The following is a 23,444-nucleotide window of genomic DNA, read 5'->3' as shown; positions in this document are numbered from 1 at the left end:
TTTTTCACTCTCCATGACCAGGCCCCAGGCAGTACCTTCTCCCAAGTTTTGTCTCAGATGTGGCTGTTTTCTCTGGCCCCTTATTTCCGAAGGACTGCGGCTTTGACCCGTTCTGCCCCTGTGCTAGAGGGTCTCACCGAACAACGGCCAAATGAGCCATGGCCAAATTTTGGCTGCACCCAGGAACACTTGCTGGACCCTGCTGCTGCCGGTGCCCCAAAACTGCGGCCAGATGCCAGCCTGCCCCAGAAAAAGTTCACGAGATAATGTAGCAGCAGTGTTTGAGGGATTATGGAAAATCACAACACACATCTGGCACCAGGCTTCACCCTTAATGACCTTGTTCCAGCACTAGCGAATGTGGCCATTTTCTGGGGTCCGCTGGGGCCAGGTGGCTTCAACAGTCTCAACGGAATGTCCTTCCAGCAGTGGAACCGCTTTTCCCCCTGTGGCCTGAGAACCTCCCAGACCCCATTCTGCTCCTGGGGATTTGCCCTTCCTACCAGAGCACCGCCAGGTATTGAGCTGTGGAGTTGCAGACTGCTGTCCCCTTGTTTACAGTCTTAATGGAATTTAAACCCTCTCCTTTCTCCTTTCTCCCTTTTTATTTTAGTCACTGCAGCTGTTTCCAATTTTCCACTTTCACTCCAGCTGCTTTTGGGGAGAGGTGATTTTCTGTATTCTCTCCCCCCCCAACCCCGTCTCCATCCTCTCTCCATTCACTAAAGCACCTCCCTTCCTGTACCTTCTCACTCCCCAAGTTCACTTCTTCGTGCTGCATACCTGCTGAATTCTGTAGTTCAGGCTGTGCAGATTGTTGTGTTAATCCTCCAGTCAGTTTTCTAGGTGTGTAGGATGACTTAGTTTTGGTCTGGCTATATTGCATGGATGTGAGGCACACAAAAAACTTCCACGCTATTCCGCCATCTTGGCTCTTCCGTCTATCATTTCTTGAAAGTGCACTCTAACTGAAATTTAAATAAAAACTTAAAGATAACACAAAATATGGGAGGAAATACAAAAAGAAAAAAGAAAAAGAAAGCCATAGTGAAATGTCATCTTGGGCTTGCTAGAAGGCTTGAAAAAGTCAATATTTAAGAAATATTTGTGAGGATGTAAAGCAAAGGAAACTCTGTTATATTATTGATGGGAATGTGCATTTGTGCATTCATCTTGGGAAACAATATACAGGTTCCTCAAAAAATGACAAATAGAACTACCGTATATTCTGGCAATCCCACTTCTGAGTGTTTATTCAAAAGAATTGTAATAAGATTTCAAAACAATACCTATACTCTCGTGTTTATTGCAGTGTGATTCAAAATAACCAAGATAAGGGAACAAAATAAATGTCCATTGAAAGATAAAAATAAAAGAATTCTGTTTAAAGAACCAAAGGTTATCAGTTTTTCCAAGTTTTGCAGTACACTTTGGGAAGACAGTTTTTGCAGACTGGTTCTAATAAATATGTTTTGTGAATTTTAATGTATTTTTCTTTGGAAATGCAGGTACACTTTGAGTGGCTTGGTTGCCTGACAGCAGGTTTCTCCCTACATAAGTAGCATCCTCATATACATGATGACTCAGAACATACAAGTATACACCTATAACTGACTTTGATAATGCCTGTTAAATCCTAAAATATGATAGTTTCCCTACCAACGTGTGGTAAGCAAAGGAAATAATGGAAAAACAGAATGATATAGTATGGTGTCATTTCTAAGTACTACGTGGAAAACAAGTGGAATATTACCGCATTTCACAACACACACTAATGAACTCCTGCGGGCTGGAGATCAGATGTGAAAGGCAAGGAAGTAAAACAAACAGAAGATAATTACATGTATTTATGTGCATATGTATATTATTCAATTCAGATGCATTTTTAAATCTGCATATAAGCCATAAACTATGCAAAGAAACATGGCCAGAGTTGATAATTGAGCCTATGTCTGTCAAGCTATAGCATTCATGGAATAAAACAATATAGTTTTGACTATATATTTATTGTTCATTCAATCACCAAACATACATTGAACACCTATTACATGCCAGGCTGGGGCATCAAGCATTAAGTGATGACCATGAACGTCCTTTTTCATTAATCTCATCTACAGGGAGAGCCTGACACAGAGCCTGAACTCGCAAACCACAAGATCATGACCTTGAGCCGAAGTCAGATGCTTAACCAGCTGAGCCACCCAGGCACCCCAGTAGGGTTTGTTACTATTTTGCTGGGCCCTTTCTTCATTTATGATCCAAATAGTGACCTCTGGACTCCTTGGAAAGCCGTACTGTAAAAATAATTTCTTTCATCTTTCTCAATCCCTACTTTCTTTAAAGAGGCTTTTATTTTTTTATTACCCTGGCTAAAATATTCTGTTACATTCTCTCTTGGTTCCTTGATTATCTTTATCACCGAAATAACCATGGGTATATAACCATTTTTAATCTCTTTGTTTGTCTTTCAACTGCACTAGCCTGACCTCCAGGAGGACTTTGCCTCTCAATGTGAACAGTACCCAGTAAAGTGTCAGGCACGTGAGAGGCATATGTAAAAATTTGTTGAATTAATTATTGATTGTAACATTCTTTGAGTCCCATTTCCTATTTATTAAATAGCATCTTGACCCATGTCATAACCCAACACAGGCACAAAAACTGGCAGAAATCGTGATGAAAACAATAAAGACAAGCCAAAATATTCTAAGGTCTTAGAGGCAATTGACCTCCTTCAAAGTCAGTGGACTAAAATTAAATGCTTTTTTAAAGGTTTTATTTATTTAAATTCAAGTTAGTTAACATACAGTGTAGTATTGGTTTTAGTAGTAGAACCCAGTGGGTTTCTATAAACCCAGTTTATAGAAAACACTCAGTGCTCATCCCAACAAATGCCCTCCTTAATGCCCATCATTAAGCTCATCCCTCTACCCACCTCATTTAGCTCATTTAGCTCATCCCTCATTTAGCTCATCCCTCTACCCACCTCTCCTCCAGAAACCATCAGTTTGTTCTTTGTATTTAAGAGTCTCTTATTGTTTGCCTCTGTCTCTCTTTTTATTTTTTCATCCCTTTCCCTTATGTTCATCTGTTTTGTTTCTTAAATTGCACATATGAGTAAAATCATATGATATTTGTCTTTCTCTGACTGACTTACTTTGCTTAGCATAATACACTCTAGTTCCATTCATGTTGTTGCAATATCTTCTTTACCACATCTTCTTTACACATTTATCAGTCGATGGATATTTGGGCTCCTTCCATACTTTGGCTATTGTCAATAATGCTGCTATAAACATTGGGGTACATGTGTCCCTTCAAAAGAGCACACCTGTACCCTTTGGATAAATACCTAGTAGTACAATTGCTGGGTCATATGGTAGTTCTACTCTTAATTTTTTGAGGAACCCCCATACTCTTTACCAGAGTGGCTGCACCCCTTTGCATTCCTACCAACAGTGCAGAAGTGTTCCCCTTTCTCTGCATCATTGCCAACATCTGTTGTTTTGAGTTGTTAATTTGAGCCATATTAAATGCTTTTTTTAAAAAGGCCTTCAAGAGAGGACAGAGTGTGGCTTTCAATGAGTCATAGGTTACACAAAACATGGTTTATCTGCTAATTTCTTGGATTTGTTGCTACATTCCAGAAAACAAAACACAGAAGTATGGTTGAAAGAGTATTGTACCTGGAAAAAATAAGAGTGTGACCCAAGTTATGAGGTCATGGGCATTGATTCTTCATGTGTGCCAGGCTGAACATCTGTAAAAATAGAATTCACCTCCTTCTTAGGACACAAAAATCAATAAATCACTAGAGCATAGACAACACTTTATTAAAGACTTGCAATGCATTCTGAATTTTACATGCATAAGTGTAAATACAGTGACAAAATCTCAGCAAGGTATTATATAAGTAGAGAGGATCAGGAATGTAAAAGGCCCTTTGCAAATTATCTACTCCAAACGGGAAGGTGCTATTAGAGAGTGCTATGGCTACATACTTCCTGAATAATTAACTTTTTCTCATTTTGTTGATACATAGTTGACATATCACATTGTATTAGTCCCAGGTGTACAACATAATTGTTTGATATACATATATTTCGCAAAATGATAACCACAATAAGTTTAGTTAACATAAATAACTTTATGTAGTTATTAATTTTTTTCTTGTGAAGAGAACTTTTAAGATCTGCTCTTTTAACAACAAACAAATGTACACTATTGTTAACTATAGTCACCATGTTTATATTACATTCCCAAGACATATTTACCTTGCAAGTAGAAGTTTCTATCTTTAACCATAATATACTTGTTATTGGCTTTTGTTTAAAGAGTCAAGGCTAAGCTTCCAGAAAATTGAGGGATCTCAGCACCTTGTGAGCTAAACAGAAGTAGCGTCAAGTCACTGATTATGATTCTAACATAATAATAATTTAACAGGACTTAGCAAAGAGCCTCTCATACCCTAGTCACAAACACTGAGAATATTTTTTATTTTATTTTATTTATTATGACAGAGGAAAGAGAAAGAAGGCATGGGAAGGACAGAAAGAGAGGGAGAGAGAAAGAATCCCAAACAGGCTCAGCACTACCAGTGCAGAGCCTGATGTAGGGCTTGAACACAAACCATGAGATCATGACCTGAGCCAAAACCAAGAGTTGGAGGCTGAACTGACCGAGCCACCCAGGCGCCCCAACACGGAACGTATTCTTAAAGCATTGGGGTTCAATAATCCATGTACTTCAGTTTAACATTTTAAAACTCATTTCTGTTCAATAACAAGTGAGAAAATTGTAATCTGAAGATATATCACTTCTCAATGACACACAGTAATAAAAATTGAATCTTAACACAAAAGTAGGACTCCCATCACCCAGCCCATGCCCTACATCTTGTGTCTATATCACCTCTCAATCTGTAGTACAAATGGTATCTAGTTTACCTACTCAGAAGAAGATTCTTCTTCTCACACGTCCTCCTGAATGAATCTTTGACCTCTTTGTTTCTCAGGCTGTAGATAAGGGGGTTCAACATGGGGATCACGGCTGTGTAGAACACAGAAACCACTTTATTGATGTCCAGGGAGAAACTAGAACTGGGGCGTACGTAGATAAAGAAGAGTGTCCCATACAGGATGGAGACAGCAGTCAGGTGTGAAGAGCAGGTGGAGAAGGCTTTGCGCCTCCCCTCAGCAGAGCGGATCCTCAAGATAGTGACCATGATGTAAATGTAGGAAACCAGGATGATCACACCACTGAGCACTCCTAGAGCTCCAGCCAAGATGAAAAGTAAAACCTGATTGACCTGAGTGTCTGCACATGCCAGGGAGAGAACAGGAAGAAGGTCACAGAAGAAGTGATTGATGGTATTTGGACCACAGTAAGGCAGACGAAAGGCAAATGTCGTATGCGTTATGGCGCTTATAAGACCCATGGTATAAGGCCCTATCACCAGCTGCACACAGATTCGCCGGGACATAATGAGTGTATACAACAAGGGCTTACAGATGGCCATATACCTGTCATAAGCCATGGAGGCCAACAGGAAACACTCTGTCACTACAAACTGACCAAAACACCATAACTGGGCAGCACAACCCAAGAAAGAGATTACTTTTTTTTTCACAAAGATGTCTGTCAACATCCTGGGACCAATGACAGAAGAGGAGCAGACATCCACAAAGGACAAGTGGCTGAGAAAAAAGTACATGGGAGTGTGGAGCCGGGAATCCATCCAAATGAGGGTGATCATCCCCACATTTCCCAGAAGAGTGACCAGATAAACCAAGAGAAACACCACAAACAGAACAACCTGGTGCTGGAAGCAATTTGTTAAGCCCACGAATAAAAACTCAGTCACCAAAGTTTGATTTCTGAATTCCATTTCTCTGATTTAATCTGTAATGAGAGAAAGATTTTTCATTACAATTAATTTATAATTAAATTGTTTTTAAAAATGAATTTAACTTCTTTGGGGCACCTGGGTAGCTGGGAGTTGGCTAAGTCGTTGGCTAAGTAGTTGACTAAGTAGTTGGCTAAGTGTCTGACTCTTAATTTTGGCTCAGGTCATGATTTCATGGTGCTTGGATTTGAGCACCTAGTCAGGCTCCAAGCTGACAGCATGGACCCTCCTGGGACTCCCTCCCTTGCCTCTCTCTTGGCCCCTCCCTCACTCTCGGGCGTGCACCCTCTCTCTCAAAATAAACAAATCAATGTAAAAAACTGAATTTAACTTCCAACATTTTTCAAGTTCATAGGGTAGACTGAGAGATCACACTCTTGACTTCTACCTCCAAATGGCCATCCTCAGTATTTGCTATCTGTGTGATACTAAACACTGAACCTCTCTCAGCACTTGACTTTATTCCCGATCACAAGATTTTTGAAGAAAATCACAGAAGTTTAGACCGCGATGTGACCTTTGGTGACCTTCTAAAGCAAGTCCTCTAACTGTGCCAGATCCCATTTTTTAAAATTCCTACATTGCACACAGTATCCTTTAAGAAACATCTTCTAGACAAAAAGCATTATGTGAATTTTTATGAACTCAGGCAAATACCTTATCTACCCTAACTGTAGGTTCAGGGTATTAGAAATGTAACTTCTTTGCCGGTTCCTTTAGACTCTAGATAAACAGTCAGTTGTGGTGTGTAAAAGACAGACTTGTGATTCCAAAAAGGAGGGCAAGCTCATACCTGGGAGGATGGCTTCGACCAGGGATTAAAATCTTCCACAGGATCTCCTTGGTGACACCTTACAAACAGCTACATTCCTCCAGCCATTGGTGTGTGTACCCATTAATCTCATCAAAGTCCATCAAATTTGTTAGTTCATCAAAGAATAAACTAGTTCTTAAATATTGAGTAAGTGTTGTAACCAATTAAGTACTAATAGGAGCTGGAAAAGAAAAACAATAATTTAGGGATGAAAAGGACACACATGAGCATTTATCCCAAAGAAAAGAAAATTTATGCCCACACAAAAGCCTGTAAATTTTGTTGACACAAGCTCTATTCATAATGGCCAGAAATCTGGAACAACGCAAATTCCTACCACACATAAATGGTTACACAATCTGGAATGTCCATACCAGGGAATACTATTCCGTCAGAAAGAGGAAAAAATATGATACAGATACAAGCCTGAATGAGTCTCAAGGTCATTACACTGAGTTGAAAAAAGCCCATCTCAAAGTTCAGAACTCTATTTTTACATTATCCTCTCAAAATGGTAAAATTATAGAAAGGAAGAACAGGTTAGTAGTTGTCTGAGATTGGGAAAGGCAGGGAGGGTGAAGGTGCGACTGTAAAGGTGTAGCACAGGGACATCCATGTAGAGATGGAAGAATTCCGTACCTTGATGGTTGAGTTGGTTAAACAAATCTCTCTCCACGTGAAGAAAAATGGTGTAGAGCAATCCACACATCACACCAATCTCCATTTCCTGTATTTGATGCTGCGCTGTAGTTGGTAAGATGTAGCCATTGGGGAAACCTGGGTGAAGGGGATGGGAGCCTCTCTGTACTACCTTTGAAGCTGCTTATGAAAATTTATCTCAGAATAACACTCTTTTATAAAAGAAAAGGGGGGTGAATGAACGGGAAGTGAGAGAAACATGAAGTAAGGGTAATACCCAAATAAAACGGGAAACTGAGGAAGACAAACGCACATTCTGGATGTTGAAATAATCATCATGATTACAACAGCACAATCACACAAAAATACCAATGGGCTGTGCGGCAGGAGAAGTATCGACAGGATTCTAACATTTTTCCCTGGTAAGAAAGCTTGAAAGGGGTTTTGCTTAACAGGAAGTTGAATAACAGGAAGTAATGAAATGAAAACCCACTCCCGTTGTCCCAGAAGCAATGGAGCTTGGAAAGGAAAGGCCTGGTGGGGCAGAATTTAAGAATAGTCAGAAAAGCTATACTGTAGTTAGTGACATGTTTCCAGAGTTTAGTATTTTCTAAACATGCAAAGCCATTGCAGGTCATTTATGTGTGTATTTGCTATTTACTCAAAGAAGGTATAAACAAAGTGTTTTCAGTGCCACAGTAGATTTGGGTTATGAAAACATTTTATGAGGATGAAACTAGAATTTCCCCATCTATGATCTCAACCAACTCAAACTATCGTGTGAAAACCATAGTTTCTGACTGTCAAAAAGCATATTGCTTTCTTTTTTCCAACCTTGCTTAACGCAAAAATTCTAGCATAGAGCCATCGTGATCCTAGATATGCGTGTGACTTAGGGTAAGAGCAGCATGGAATTCAGGTCAGCAGATTCAGTGGTTTGTTTTCTACTTCTCAAACTCCATGTAGGGCAAGTGAAGAAATTAAAAGCCAAAGAGGCCAAGGCCTCTTCGTTCCCGTGAGCGTCCCATTCGCCATAAATCTTGCAGCACATTTCACTACCTCTATGCCAAACACAAAATTCAACCGACATGTTCATTCAAGTTAGGTCATTTAAAGCAAGAGACACGGATGGAATGTTTCCCTTGCACCAAATTGTTCTTCGTGGTAAGCTTAGAGACGATGCTTTTCCAGACATCTAAAATCATTTTTTGATATTTTTTGATACCTACGCTCCTGAAAGCCATTTAGGAATTCACTCAATGTACCCATCTGAAGAAACATCCCTACAGCCGTTGCCTGCTTATGTCATAGTAAGTTATGAAAGTAGCATTCCCTGACATGAAAATGAATTACCCTACAAACGTAGTAGACTGGTCATTCTTCTCAGCTTCTTCAGGTGTCTAGGGAGATGAACAACACAATGATACCATCTTGAAGCCTGGGCATTCCAACAGCGCTTTAAAACGGGGTTCATTGACTCCATTCTGCACAACACATCAGAGAGATTTTTCTAACGGGCTGTGTGTAAATTGGAGCCAAGTCCCTCAGGGCATCAAAAGCTCAGGAGATTGGGCCTATAGAGAAGATATTCAAGTTCTCTCAAGAGAACAGTACTGTGACTTGAATCCATTGTCATTGTACAAAATAAACCTACCTCTCCCTTTGAGACTACCCCCTCACACACTTCCAAATCCCGTTTTGAGCCTTCCCTGTTGCATAATGAGCACCGGCCCTTGGTGCTGTGCAGGTTGGAGAATCTAAAATTAAGCCTGGTCTCAGAAAGTCTGTAATCAGAAGGTGAGTCTGGGCACACAGCAGCACGAGGGACCCCGTGGTCAGTCCATGACTTACGAGGATGGTAGGATCGTTGTGACCAGAGATGTTGAAAAGAGTCTCTTAGTTGTGACTAATCTCAAGGGAAGGAAGCTCTAGGCACATAAAAATAAGGTGGATTGGGGTGTTATGCAGCAGAGGAGAGCTATCACTTTGGACAGAATTTTTGAGAGACAAAAGCAGTCGACATTGCAGGTACAAAAATTTCAAATACAAAGGTAGAAGACTGGGTTTGGGATCAAACTTCATAAACACTTCATGAAGCAAAGCAGTTTGAATTTATATCTGTAAGCAGTAAGGAATCCTTCAAGGAATTTCAGAAAACAGGTGACATCTATTTATTCACACACACACAAGAAAAGTTGCCACAGAACGTCAGTCTTGTCACAGGAGAAGTTTACTCTATGCAAGGCATTCTTCAAAGTGCTTTGAGAGTATTAACCCATTTAGTCCTCCTAAGAGCTCAATGGAGGGGATGAATAGAAAGATCTAGATTCTCTTAGCTGCCATCACCTCATGCAGTCCACTTGCTATTCTTGGAACAGGCAGAACAGGATTCTACCTCAGAATCTTCCTCTCTTGTCCTTCGGCTCCTGTTGTATTTTCCTCCAGGTATCTGTGCAATTTTCTTCAGACTTCTGCTCATCGTGGAGGCCACCTTTAATCATCCTTTGTAAAAGAGTACAGTTCACCACACCCCAACCCTCCTACACTTCCCCTCTTTATCTAGTTTATTTTTCTTCAATCAATTACCGTTACATACCATTGAATTTGTATTGCATCATAGCACTCTATCACAACAAGTATAAATTTTGTTTCGTTTTTCCACAATACACCTCCAGCTTCTGGATTAGTGCTTTAAGGAGTAAGTGTTCAATTAATATTTTTACACCAATGAGGACATTAATAAGTGGACACATAATTTTAAGAATGTGGCTGCAGGAACAGAAATCAGGAGATTAACTTCTTCTAGGTGTTGGGTAATGTGAACTTCCTGTGCGAATGGAAAGGAGTTAAGTTATTTCTTTGAGAGACCATCCTAGGGAGATCAAACCTGATGGATATGTTTGCAGCTGGATGAGCGAGAGATGAGCCAAGGTTCAATTCTAAGAGCCAGATTTGGGACAATGCTTATCTATCTTCCTTGGCCTCAACTGCCTAGCTGAACTTTGACTTCTTCCCTTATACACCTTCTGGAATTATTTTCCACCAAGATCACGACTGGCCCAAAAGATCAAAACTTGGTCTCACCGCACAGATCACTGGGCTTTAGAGATACAAGTCCATTTCTACTGTCTTTGGAAAAGACATGGGACACTAGTCTCACTGATATGATTAGTGGTATCTCTTCTCTCTATACCAGACCGGCAGTAGGAGACAATGTTACAGAAATACAGAGATAACTAATGTCCGTGGTGATAATAGGATCCCCAGACAGTAAAGACCAGTCTGTAGCACTAAACTACCAGAAAGCAGGCAGAGACGATCTAACTAAAAGAACATAAATCTTTTATTCTCCCATCTTCTCTAGTATTTACTTGAATGCTTTACTATTTTCCTGCCATCCCAGTTATACTACAATAAGGAATTTACTGCCACATTTCTAATTGCTAATGTGTTATCTTATATTTTCTATCTAATAGGGTGATGCTCCATAGTTATCTTTCCGATTGTCATGCCTGGTGTGAATTTCCTATACAAGAAAACTGAAAAATGGAATGTGAAGTGCTAAACATATCATGCATAAATTCCCAAACTACTCATCTATCTGTTTTTAGATATCCTTTTCTATTATATTGGGGTTTTGTTTTTTTTTCGGTTCTACTATCATGACAGCTAGTGTCATGGTAAGGAATTCATTTTTATGGGAGAGACTATCTTCTCTCACTCTCTACACTTTGATATTTCTTGCTTCGGCTATGTAAGGTTAACAGAATTTAATATATCTGAATTAGGAGGTGTAGAATTCATGAAGCCATAGACAGCACAGTATGACAGCTGAGAACTCAGAATACCAGAGATTTCTGAGGTTAAATGACCATTTAAATGTATACATCACAACATATTGATGATAGACCAGATAATCTTGGAGGCTGACCCAGAACTTCCCCTCTTATTTCCCCTGTTGTCACAGCAATGAAGGGGACAGAGGTGGAAGCAGATTGAATAAGGGGTTAAGAGGAAAATGCTGGATTATATTTTGGCTCCATATGAAACCCTTGTATGTATTCATTCAATTCATCAACATTTACTGATTACCCATGATGTAGCAAGCATGTTCCAGGTGCTTTGGATACATCAGTGAGCAAATCAGTTAAAAGGAAAAAAAAAAAAAAAAAAACCGTTGATGTGATTAAATCCTCAACATCACAGCCATGAAAATATTTGGGGCTCCATGTATGTTGAATGTGTCAGTCCTCGTGTCAGCATTCACAAAACCTCTTCTGAAAATATGATCAACCTCCTAAGAAACAGGACAACTAACTTCATCAACAATCACATGAGCTTGTTTGTGGCCTAGTCAAATTGCTGCATTAGATAAACATTGCATCACAGGTCCTCCTGTTACGACATCTAAAATAGGCCCACTCCTCTTCCCTGAAAACCCATTATTTTTCTTTACAGACTTAAGAGTCTATAAATAAATTTGACATTGTACATTTATTATCATTCCATGAACCATCAGAAGAAACAACCCATAAGTGTGACCCTGATGTGGCAGAAAGCAAGAGACTGAGTTTAAAACTCGATAAACGTATTTTCCGGTCCTTCCTAGATTTAGCCAGCCTACAAATCCACAGGCACTAATGCAAATAGCCATAGTGTGCAAGTGATTTTTCTGAGAAGAGTGCCAGCCTCAAAGAAGAAGGGTCTCATGAAACACATGAGAGAGTTGAAGTCTAATCATGGACCATTTAGTGAGAAAACTTGCTATTTTCAGGACATCAAAGGACAAAAAACAAAACAAAAAACAGGCGGGTGAGGGGGGGAATAAGATGGCGGAGTACTAGCAGGACCCTAGGCTTGCCTTATCCTTCAAACACAGGGAGATAAATATCAAATCATTCCGAATACCCAGGAAATTGATCTGAGGTCTCAGAGAAAACTTCAAAAAAGAAAAAACAAAAGAGTTTCCTCATAGGAAGATGCAAGATGCTGTAACATTAAAAAGAAAAATAGAGCCAATGATTTGGGCTATTTGTGGAGGACTCAGTTTAGAAGTGAGATAGTTCCTCAAAAGTCAAGGGCAAAAAAAAAAAAAAAAACAAAGAAAATCAAGGGCAATCTACATCATCTCTCATACACCAATCTCATGAGAAAGATCAGAAAGGGAAAGGATGGGAACAGAGGGAAAAGAGGCAGAGAAAAGGGAACAAAAGAAAGGAGAAAAGAACAAATGTTGCTTGAGGAGACGAATGGCCATGGCTGGCCTTTGAAGAGTGGAAGAAAGGACAGACAACTTTAGTTCCAAAATCCCATGTAAGAGCAGAGTAGGCTGCTAGTACCACAGCAGCTAGAGCAGTGGAAATAAAAATCGCCAGGAATACACTCGACTGTAACCTAGAAGCACTTGCACGCAGAGTAATCCTGGCGCGTGATCCTTCCCGGAGGAGTGATGAGGGTCCTCCGACAGCTTGGGTGCAAAAGACATCAAAGGCACACACTTTCCCTTGTAACATGAATAAGGCCTGAGGATCTAATGGAAAACATGGTGACTGTGGTTGACAACACTGTATTGTATGAAGTGAAATGTGCCAAGAGAGTAGAACTGAAAGGTTCTCGCCACCCCCGAAAGGCAACTATGTGAGGTGAGGGATGTGCGATTTAACTCGATGGGGAGAATCCCGTCACAGGGTACACGTATATCAAACCTTCCTTATTACATTATTTGCAATTTAAATATCTTACAATTATATTTGTCAATATGCCTCAATAAAGCTGGAAAAAATTTAAAAGAGGTAAGACATCAATGAGCAGAAAAAGAATGAGATGAAGTTGATGTGGAAAGACGTATGACCTTAAACCACACCTGGGTCCAGGTTGTTAAGAAAGATGACAATTAGGACTTAAAGTAACTATGTGCCTTATATTTGTTTTGTTCACTCGCTCACTTAACATGTTTTCTTGAGAACTTCCTATGTGTTAGGTGCTCTTATATGTATCATCGATTAATCTGTGTACAAACCACACATGACACTGGCCTCCTTGCAATTTTCCACCTAAGCCTTCAATGTATTGTTGTTAAAAGGTTATAGTTTCATTACACTTTTTTGCGCTCAGTTATTTTTAACAAAGATGTGTGAGACTATAAGATACTGAGTTGTAAAGTCTCGCATTTGATATATTGAATCAAGGAATGGAAAGGGAGAACAAGTCCCTAGAAAGGAAAACTGGAAAAATGGGTGGTATCATTGCCAGGAAATTCTTTTTCTCTTTTTTTCCCAGTGTATAAAAAGATGGCATTCATAGGAGTTGGACATATTGTGTACAATCGCAGAACTTTAGATAAAAAAGTAATATAAATGACATTGAGTCTATTACCCTCAGTTTACAAAGTAAGACGTTGAGAACCAGAAATGGTATAGAATTTATCCTCTTTTAATCCTTTTTTTCTTTTTGAAATGCCAGAGAAATTTATTTTAAATGGCACGGTTTTAGTCTAAAAATTATTTCGATCTGAAAGAGAACTCCAGCATGTCATGATTCTGTACACTCTGAAATAAGAATGATTAAAGTGTAACTACCAATTAATATCCAGGCACACGCAAATTGAAGACTGTCGCATTACTAGGTTGTACACGGGAAACGAACCCAACACTGCACGTTAACTTTTAATCCTCTTTCTAATGGGGAGAGTCAAGGTTCAAACTGACAACGCCTTAAGTCTAGTCCACCTCTTTCTTAGTACACGTTTTGTAATTCCACCTGAACATTGGTAAAAGCGCCGTCCGAATTCCCTCCCCAGTAGAAAATTCTTCCTAACAAATGTCCCCGTAAATGCCTCTTTTACATCCGTCTTCCTCAGGCAGTAAAGGAGCAGACTCAACGTGGGCATCCATGTGGAATAGAATGCAAAATCGAATTTATTAGCGTACTGAGATGAACTTGAACGAGGAAGTATGCAAAGGAAGAAAAGTGTCCCATGCGTGATGGCCAGAGCAGCCAAGCACGAGGAGCAGGTAGGGAAAACTTGCTGCCTGCATTTAGCGGATTGGATATTCAGAAGGTTTGAAGGATAAAAATACAGGAGGCCGGGATGATGAGGGCACACAGGATTCCTATGAATCCAGCCATAATGGAAAGAACCAACTTACTCTTCTGGGTAGCAGCACATGCCAGGGAGGGAAAAGGGGGAATGTCACAGAAAAGGTGGTTGACCACATTTGAACCACAGAAGCCTAAGCAAAAGTGAAGGTCTCATGGACAAAGGCACTTTGAGGACCCGTGGCACAGGGCCCCGCCACCAGCTGCACACGGGCCCTTTGGCACATGATGACTGTACGCGGCAAGGGTTTGCAGATGGCTGTGTACCGGTCACATGCTTGGCGACCATGAGGAAACAGGCTAGTCACTACAAGCTGACCAAAAACCACATCAGTACAGCACAGCTCACAAAGGAGATGACTTTTCTCTCCCGAAAGGGATCACACCACATCGACGGAGCAGCGGAAGAAGAGGAGCATACACCCACAAAGGACAACGTTTCAAGGAAAAACTACATGGGTTTCTGGAGTCAGGAATCCATCCACATCAGGGTGACCATCCCCGAGTTCCCACCCCGCGTGACAACATAAAGAACACTAAGCAGAACAAATGCCAGCAAAGACCACCCCAGGCATACACTTTTTAAAGTACAGAAAATCAGAAATAAAGAAAACAGTCTTCAAAGAAGGCAGAATCAGAAAGACACATCACCTACAGAGGAACAAAGGATCACAGTTGATCTCTCAGAAACCGCACCTCCTAAAAGTCAGTGGCCGTCTACTGGGCGCCAAATTTACAAATCGGGAGACTTCAGTGAGTGGAGGCCTTAACTGACAGGCAATTTCCCTCTGATACTGGGACTAACTGGCGATTCTTTACAAAATAGGCAGAACCACTTAACGACTTCCGGGGTGAACAAACAAATGAAGGGCAAAATGCACCTGCACTTGAATTTCTGTCCCTGCCCTCTAGGAAGAATCAGTCGGGAACATTTCCTACTAATAAAAACAAAACAAAAATGTATTTTAAGATGCACTGGGTTACAGCTATAAAGTCTAAGGGAAAAGAAGATGGTGCTGTAAGAGGACAATACACGGGCTCTAACTGACACTGTCTCTAATCATCCCTTAGGGTGAGTCCCCAGTGGAGGTAACACTGAAACAGTATATGAAAAGCAAGTAGTTAATCCATGTGAATATGGCAGGAAGAGAATTGTAGGCAGAATACATGAGCAGATCAGAACAGCAATAACCAGAGCTAGAGGAAGACAGTTGGTTTGAATATATTTGCATACACTTAGACAAGGACCTTACAGCAATTCAGGAAATTTATAATTATCACTTGCCTCCTGCTGTTCTCCTCCCAATCCCCGTTCAATAGCACCTGCATCACGAATGTTTACCAAGCAATTAGGACCAAAGAAAACACTTCAGCTCTCCTACTAGGCAATGCATATCTCAATAGGTGACAGATCTGACGCCTGTCATATAATGAAGACGCAGGACAGAGTCATTTTAAGGCAAAGTGTGACCGGGAAGAAAGTGTTGATCTTTCTCGATGAAAATACATTTCCCTTTGGCTCACCTAAGCCCAAGTTTTATCAAGTCTTAGTAAAATGGTGCTGGGAAATGTCACAAAACTGGCAACTAACAAATTATAATTTTTTTAATGATGTTTATTTATTTTTGAGAGGGACAGAGACAGAATGTGAGTGGGTTGGGGCAGAGAGAGGGAGGCACAGAATCTGAAGCAGGCTCCAGGCTCCGAGCTGTCAGCACAGAGCCTGACGCGGGGCTCCATCTCACGAGCTGTGAGATCATGACCTGAGCCGAATCGGACGCTCAACCGACCCAGCCACCCCGGCGCCCCCAACAACTGACAAAGTTACTCATTCATAATCTGGGACCTAGCTCTCTTACATTTGGAAATCTGTGCTACAGAAATATAAATCTCAGATACACATGTGGCAACATCGTTTGTAGGGAGAATAAAAGGAAACCAGCTGAAGGGGTATCACTAGGAGAAGCATACATTCTTTGTATGAAATGCTGTGCTACAAAAACTATAAAATTTACCTGAATATTAATAATTAATTCACTTAGTAGTTTACTTTTCAAATTGCATCATTTGCATTGTGTCATTTTGAATTCAGCATTTTTTTTTATCATTTCAAAGTGTTTAATAAGGAGAAAACATACCACCTTGTATAAAAATGACAGGTTCTGGGGTGAAGGGGGAGGGATGAGGGGAGACACAGGTCCTCAGAGGGAAAAAGTGAGATGGGAGCAGAGAGTTGCTAAGAATCTCTTGCTTTTACTTAGTTTTTGACAAAGATTTCAGTCACCAGTAGGTAAAAGTGTTTGATTAAACCAGAGAGTGTTAGCATGGAGAAATAGCTTCACCAGAAGTCATTGAGTCCATCTGCCTAAATCTATTTACTTATGGCTATTTTCATTCATTCACTTATTCATTCATTCAGTTTTGACACAGATGGCAGCTTTTCAAGAGTAAATTTTAGTTATGAAATTAAGCATATTTGTTGCAAAACAAGTCCGACCACTCAGACAAGCATGAAGCACCCCCACTCTCTGTGGCTCCTTTCAATGTCATGTTACTAAAGTAACCAACGTTAACAGCGTGGCCAGTGACTTTGCACAATTCTCTCTATGATCATGTCCATAGGCACACACCAATGTCTTTTACACATGAGGTGGGTTTTACCCGCCCCCCTTGTTCACCTTTGTTTACATGTTGGGGGGTTGGTCAACGAGAAGATCTGACCTCTGGTTGATCTGTGATCTGGACCCTGGCAACTGGAGGCTCCTCTCCCAGACCCTGTCCTTCGAACGTGCATTCTGCCTGCTTTCTCGGCTCCCAAAAGCTGCCCCAAGGACACAGCCTTGAGACAGTGATGTGTTCTTGGACACTCTGGACGGCATGTGTGACTGCCTCTATCTAATCTTTCAAGATTGGGCAGGAGGCAGAAGGGCTATGGTCTTACTGCTGCGACCAGGACAACCTCGCAAGTAAGTTTTCTTGTCTGGTCAACGTGCTCCCTACCATTCTGGAGTGGCCTGCTTCTCTCTTTGGTCTCTCCCTGCCTTTGGTGATGGGGCCGGTTGTGGATTTCAGCGGAAGCTCCCCAGGAAGTTGCAAACCCACACAAACTGTGATCGGTTCTACAGATTAAGGTTTGACCTGATTTTTTTTCTTATCAATGATCGTATCAGGACGTTTCCTCCGAACCAAAACATTAATATTTAATTTACTTTTTTTAATAATTAGCCACCCAACACTTCAAGGAATGTATGTTTCTCCTAATGATACAAATTGAGGTTGTTTCCTTTTCCCCCCCTACAAATGATGTTGCAGCATTTATGTCTGGTGTTGATATTGCGACAGCACAGATTTCCAAATGTAAGAGAGCCAGGTCAACGAGTATGTGAATTTTAACAGAAATCATCAAATTACTTTCTGAAAATGTAGCTGTTCTATACTTAGCCAATGTCGCTAAGTGTAATGTCGTGGTCAACATTCGTGGGCAACCTTACCAGCATTGCACAAATCGTTGTGATGTCTGCTAACGTGACAAATGAAAAAGAAACACTGTCTTGTCATTGTGATTTCATTTTTCCCAGCCATTGTGAAGTTCAGCAATTTTTAGTATATTTATATTTTTGGCCATTCCCATTTCCTGCTGTACCCATTGCTCATACAGCCATTTACTGGTCCATGTCTCTACTGTGTGTCATACACACGTACGTTTGGGTTCAGGACTTTCTCATCGGGACATTACCTTATTGTAAGTCACCTACTTTGCAAAAGCCCTCTCACTTTCCATTGTTCAACAGAACAAAGTGTATGAAACTTTATTAATGAACACTGTTGACCTTTCTCTTACAACATTTGCTCTTCTAATCTGGAATAAATGTCCTCCCACATATGAGACTATATAAATGCTCCTCTGTACTTTCTGTTGGCATATAGTACATTTGTACCTTTAATATATCTGTAAATTATTTTGTATTCCCCTTCACTTTATGGAAGGGGAATGGAGAAGACTGATGAAAAAAATATATGTAGTCTATAAGCAACCTGGTAAGTACTCAGGAATAAAGGGAACTTCTAGTTCTCAGCCCAGTGTTCTTTTGCATGTTATAAACCAACATCTAAGGTACAACACAACAGAGTTCTAATTACCAAAACTGCTGGAGAAGTTTTCCTTTCAAACTTCGTCCCAAATGTATATCTTACCTCCTTATTCCCCAAGCTGTAGACGAGGGGGTTCAACATGGGCATCACCACAGTATACAACAGAGAAATCACTTTATTGATATCCAGGGATGGACTTGAGCCAGGTCGAACAGAGATAAAGAAAAGAGTCCCATACAGGATGGAGACAACTACCAGGTGAGAGGAGCAGGTGGAGAAAGCGTTCTGCCTCCCATGAGCAGTCTTCTTCCAGATGGCCACCAGGATGCAAACATGGGAAACCATCATGATCAGGGCACTGAGGATTCCTGTAGATCCAGCCAAAAAGAAAAATGTAAGTTGAGTCAAGGAAGTGTTTGCACATGTAAGAGAAAGCAGAAGGGAAATATCACAGAAAAAATGATTGATGATATTTGGACCACACAAGGGTAAGCAAAAAGTCAATATCATATAGGTCATGCTGCTTAGAAGAGCCATGCCATAAGGCCCTACAACCAGCTGCACAGAGACCCTCTGGGACATAATGAGGGCATGCAACAAGGGCTTACCGATGGCCAAATACCAGTCATGTGCCATGGACGTCAGGAAGAAACATTCAGATACCACAAAGAAACCAGAGAACCACATCTGTGTGGTACAACCCTGAGAGAGCTGACTTTTTTCTATGCAAAGATATCACACAGCATCTTGGGGGCAATGGAAGAAGAGGAACAATACCTAAAAGGTCGAGGGGCTAAGAAAAATACATAGACTTTCACTGGTCAGTTGTAACCTGTGTAAGAAATTTAAAAGTACATTTTATTTTTGCAATGTTAATTAGCATACACAAAATTGCTTCTTTTAAAAAAATTTAATGTTTATTTATTTTGGGACAGAGAGACAGAACACAAAAAGGGGAGGAGCAGAAAGAGATGGGGAACAGAGAACCTGAAGCAGGCTCCTGCTTCCGCACAGAGCCTGACACGGGGCTTGAAACCACAAACCATAAGATCCTGACCTGAGCTGAAGTCAGTCGCTCAGCTGACTGAGCCGCCCAGCTGCCCCATATTCATCATAGCTTCTTCAATGTATTACAAGTGTTTTTTAATCTAAAGGAGGCAGTTAGGAAAACAGCACTGGACTGGCAACGGTATTCCTGAGGAATAGTTCCTGTCCCTTGGGACACCGTGCAAACTTGGGCGATTTATACTTGATCTTTTTGGATTCGGCACCCTCTGCCATCCAAAGAGCAGTCTAAGTATCAAATCTAAATTTCCCTTGGGTTCTAAAATTGTATTTGAAACGAGAATAAGTATCTGTATTTCATCTTTATCACATGATAGAATAACAATGCCTACCTAGGAATACCGTAACCAGTGAGATTGTAAGAAATGATGAAAAATTCAGACCCTGATAATAGACATTTGGGACCGGCTAAACAGAACAGAAATAAAGCCCTTTCCGTTCCTGTTTTGATGGAGAGGATAGTGCCATTCAGATGAAATGAGGACAACATTCATATCTGTGTATATTAATCTCTTCCCCTTATAAAAGGCTTACAAAGAGAAATGTCAACAAATGTCGGTAGCATTCTTTACAAGGGGTAGTTCTATGGAAACTCATAATAGTCATTTTTATATTTATAAAGGACAGGCCTGCAAATGAGAGATTGGATACATTTACTCTTTAACCATCATGAATACAGAAATGGCAGAAAGAAATAGGAACAGAGGATTCATGTTTGGGGTTAAATGAATCAAAGAAATTTCCAGATCGTGTAATTCATATAATCATATCATATAATTCAAAAAAGAAATATAATGGTTTGGGAGGCACTGAGATGCCCTTCCTTTGAGATTAATTAATCTATTAAATATTGTATAGGAACTTCCCATGGAAATCAAGAGAAAAATAAGTATCCACTCTAGTCTCAACTGACGTGATCATTAGCGGCAATGTTACCATACATTTCCATGAATATATGAATATATTTTGTTCATTGAAATAAAATTATTTCCCCTAATTCCCTGTAATGTTTATAAACCTATTTAAGGCATAAATTCTGACAGGTGATCTCTATGTTATTAACACAATGTGTGAAATGCTTACCATTTTTATTGTTACAAAATTTTTAAGTATTTTTCTGACTCATCAACTGAGTAAAAACACATCAAGCTGTTTAAAATGACAGTAAGAAACACAAGGTGTGGGATTATCCGTAAGAAAGAGTCCAGATTCATATGTTTGTTACCAGGTCAAACAATTTCCTATATTAAAAAAAGTATTCACACTTTGAAGATACAGTGATTAAGATGTGAACCCTGAAATGCTACAGTGACAAAACAATAGTTAATATAATGTTTGTGCCCCCTGAGTTTATCATTACTTGAGAATTATCTGTGGAATGCATTTTCCACAGGGCAATTGCTTATTAATGGCAGCACTAAAATCAATCGCGGGAAATAGTGCCTGGGCATAAAAAGAAAGCCCACTTTTCAAAGCAGTGTTTGATAAATCCAAGACGACATATGCCGCAGCATTTCAGAGAAAGCTCCCTTCTTCACTGAGAGCTGAAGTGGTTGGAAAAACACTGCTTTCGTTTCATGCCTAACACAGTTCAAAATCTACGTGCAATGGCAGGCAGTGGTTGTGGACATTTGTGGACTAACAAGGGGAGGGCGTTTGGTGAGGGGAACGTGCTTCCATCCTTCTATTGCTCAGCACGCAAACAGGAATAAGACTCCGCCTCCCCTGTAAGGGGGACGATTTCTATGACCTTTGCATTTCTACATTCGGTGACCCGAGAATTTACCTGGACGTTGAAGTATCAGAAAGAGAGAAGAAGATCCGGCTTAAAATCGGGATCAAAACCTCAGTTATTTAGTGACCTGAAGAGCTGGACTAAACCAAAGACCACTCTCTCTGGGGTACTGGGACAATGAGTTTATGTTCCCACAGATCAGGTTCATTCTGAAGTCTTGCTAGTGTATTTCAAAACTTGCTATTAATCAATATGGGGGATACTCATTTCTTTAAGTTCATAGTACCCCTGGCTGAGTTCAAGGTAAATCAAAGCACAGACTTTTCAAAGAAGGAGATGTCATTGTGCACTAAAATGGTTGGGAAATATTTCATGGGCAGATTGGTTTGGAAAGGTGGACAAGTTTGAGATGACCTGAAATTGAGAGGAAAGACATTTCAGGTAGAACTAAGGAGATGAACAGAGGCAGGGAGGCAGGAACATTCAACTTGATTGGAATAAAGCTTCATGAAGGAGAAGAGAAAATATCACATTGAGGGAATAGTGGCATAGGCAGAATAATGGTCTCCAGTGATGTCCACCTCTTAACCCCAGGGACCGGTGATCATGTCACCTTACATGGTAAAAAGTGACTTTACCCATGTTATTAACTTAAGGACCTTGGAATGAGATTATCTGTGAGCTCTCTCAGGAGATGTAAGTAAGGAACATGGGCAGATATGCAACTCTGAGGGTTTTGAAGATGAAGGAAGGGGCCATCAGCTAAGAAATGTGGGCAGGGTTTAATAGCTGGAGAAAGCGGGAAACATTTTCCTCTAGAGATTCCAGGAAGCAATGCAATCCTGCCAACACCTGATTGTAGTCTGGTGAGACCCATGTAGGACTCCTTAGCCTGCAGAGCATTAAATCAATACATTGTGTATACAACATTATGTTGTTTTAGCCACTGAACTTGTGGTAATTTGTCAGGACAGCATTGAGAAACTAAAACACATAGGTTGGATGACCTCAGTCACCACTTTCTCTCAAAAACCTTCTATGATCCCCTAAAAGGGTTATGATCTCCCACCTCTGAAACTGCCATAACATTTCCCCAGTAGCTCGTCTCCAGTGTCATCTGACTTTTAAGAGTCAAGGACATGGTCTTACAATGGTCTATATCCTATGAAGTCCTGATGTCAGAGAGTTGCTGAGAAGACATATTCTGTAAGCATTTTTGAGCGATGTGTAAATTAAAGCAAAAATATTTCACAATCCATAATAATTTGAATGTAGCATTTAAATTATATCATACACTTTGCTTAAAGGAGGTAGAATAGGGGCACGTGCGTGGTTCAGTCAGTTAAGCATCTGATTCTTGATTCCAGCTCAGGTCATGACCTCAGGGTTTGTGGGTTCATGCCCTGCATCAGGCTCCGTGCTAACTGTGGAGCCTGTTTGAGATTCTCCCTCTTTCGCTGCCCCTCCTCAGCTCTCTCTCTTTCCCTCTATCTCTCTCTCTCAAAATAAATAAATGAACTTAATTTTTTTAATCAAGTAGTATAAAGCCATTTTGCCCCATTCTTCTACTTGAAACCAACCAAAACTGGTAAGGAAACGGACAATAACAACAAGAAAAGATAAAGAAAATGACACTTTATGAAACTTCAAGAGAAGGAAATGATATGATATGAAAAAGATGATAAAGCAAATTCTATTATAGGAAAATGCTTCACTTTGACATTGAGAAAAATTTTCCCTCTGAAGAATGTAAACACTAAAAAAAAAGATATAATTGCTTAATATAATGGCTAGCTAACTGGCTGACTAGAGGTGGTCGTCAAGAGGATGTAGCTACCCATTGACTGTCTAGCTGGACCTGGGCAATCAGAGGCTCTGAGGCCCCCACCCATGGTCCTTGGAATGTACACTCTGCCCACCTGTCCAGAGCGGGAGCTGTTTTCAAGGAGGCATCCTCAAGGGAGTAATGTGTTGTTGAGACGATCTGGATGGCGTATGTGACTGAACCCAGTGAAGGCCCCTATATAAACGTTTAAGGGGGCGCCTGGGAGGCTCTGTCGGTTAAGTGTCCAACTCTTGATTTTAGCTCAGGTCAT

At 40.4% G+C, this 23,444-nt stretch overlaps 1 protein-coding gene and 1 pseudogene across 1 annotated transcript; both read right to left on the bottom strand.

The window, feature by feature from the left end:
* Positions 1-3,812: 3,812 nt before the first annotated feature.
* On the bottom strand, positions 3,813-6,889 carry LOC109245147 (olfactory receptor 1002-like). Its single transcript, XM_053901900.1, has one exon. The coding sequence runs from the start codon at positions 5,885-5,887 to the stop codon at positions 4,943-4,945; it is 945 nt and encodes a 314-aa protein (XP_053757875.1). The 5' UTR covers positions 5,888-6,889; the 3' UTR covers positions 3,813-4,942.
* A 2,743-nt stretch (positions 6,890-9,632) lies between these two features.
* Positions 9,633-21,530, bottom strand: LOC128776963 (olfactory receptor 5G3-like; annotated as a pseudogene).
* Positions 21,531-23,444: the final 1,914 nt, after the last annotated feature.

This window comes from Panthera pardus, unplaced genomic scaffold (assembly GCF_024362965.1).
Source record: "Panthera pardus isolate Hobbes unplaced genomic scaffold, ASM2436296v1 HiC_scaffold_148, whole genome shotgun sequence".
NCBI lineage: Eukaryota > Metazoa > Chordata > Mammalia > Carnivora > Felidae > Panthera > Panthera pardus.
The sequence above is the reverse complement of the archived record's forward strand: the minus strand, read 5'-3'. Positions and strand labels throughout refer to the sequence as shown.

Coding starts and splice junctions, on each gene's coding strand:
- LOC109245147 (XM_053901900.1), bottom strand. CDS start 5,887: ATGGAATTCAGAAATCAAACTTTGGTGACTGAGTTTTTATTCGTGGGC.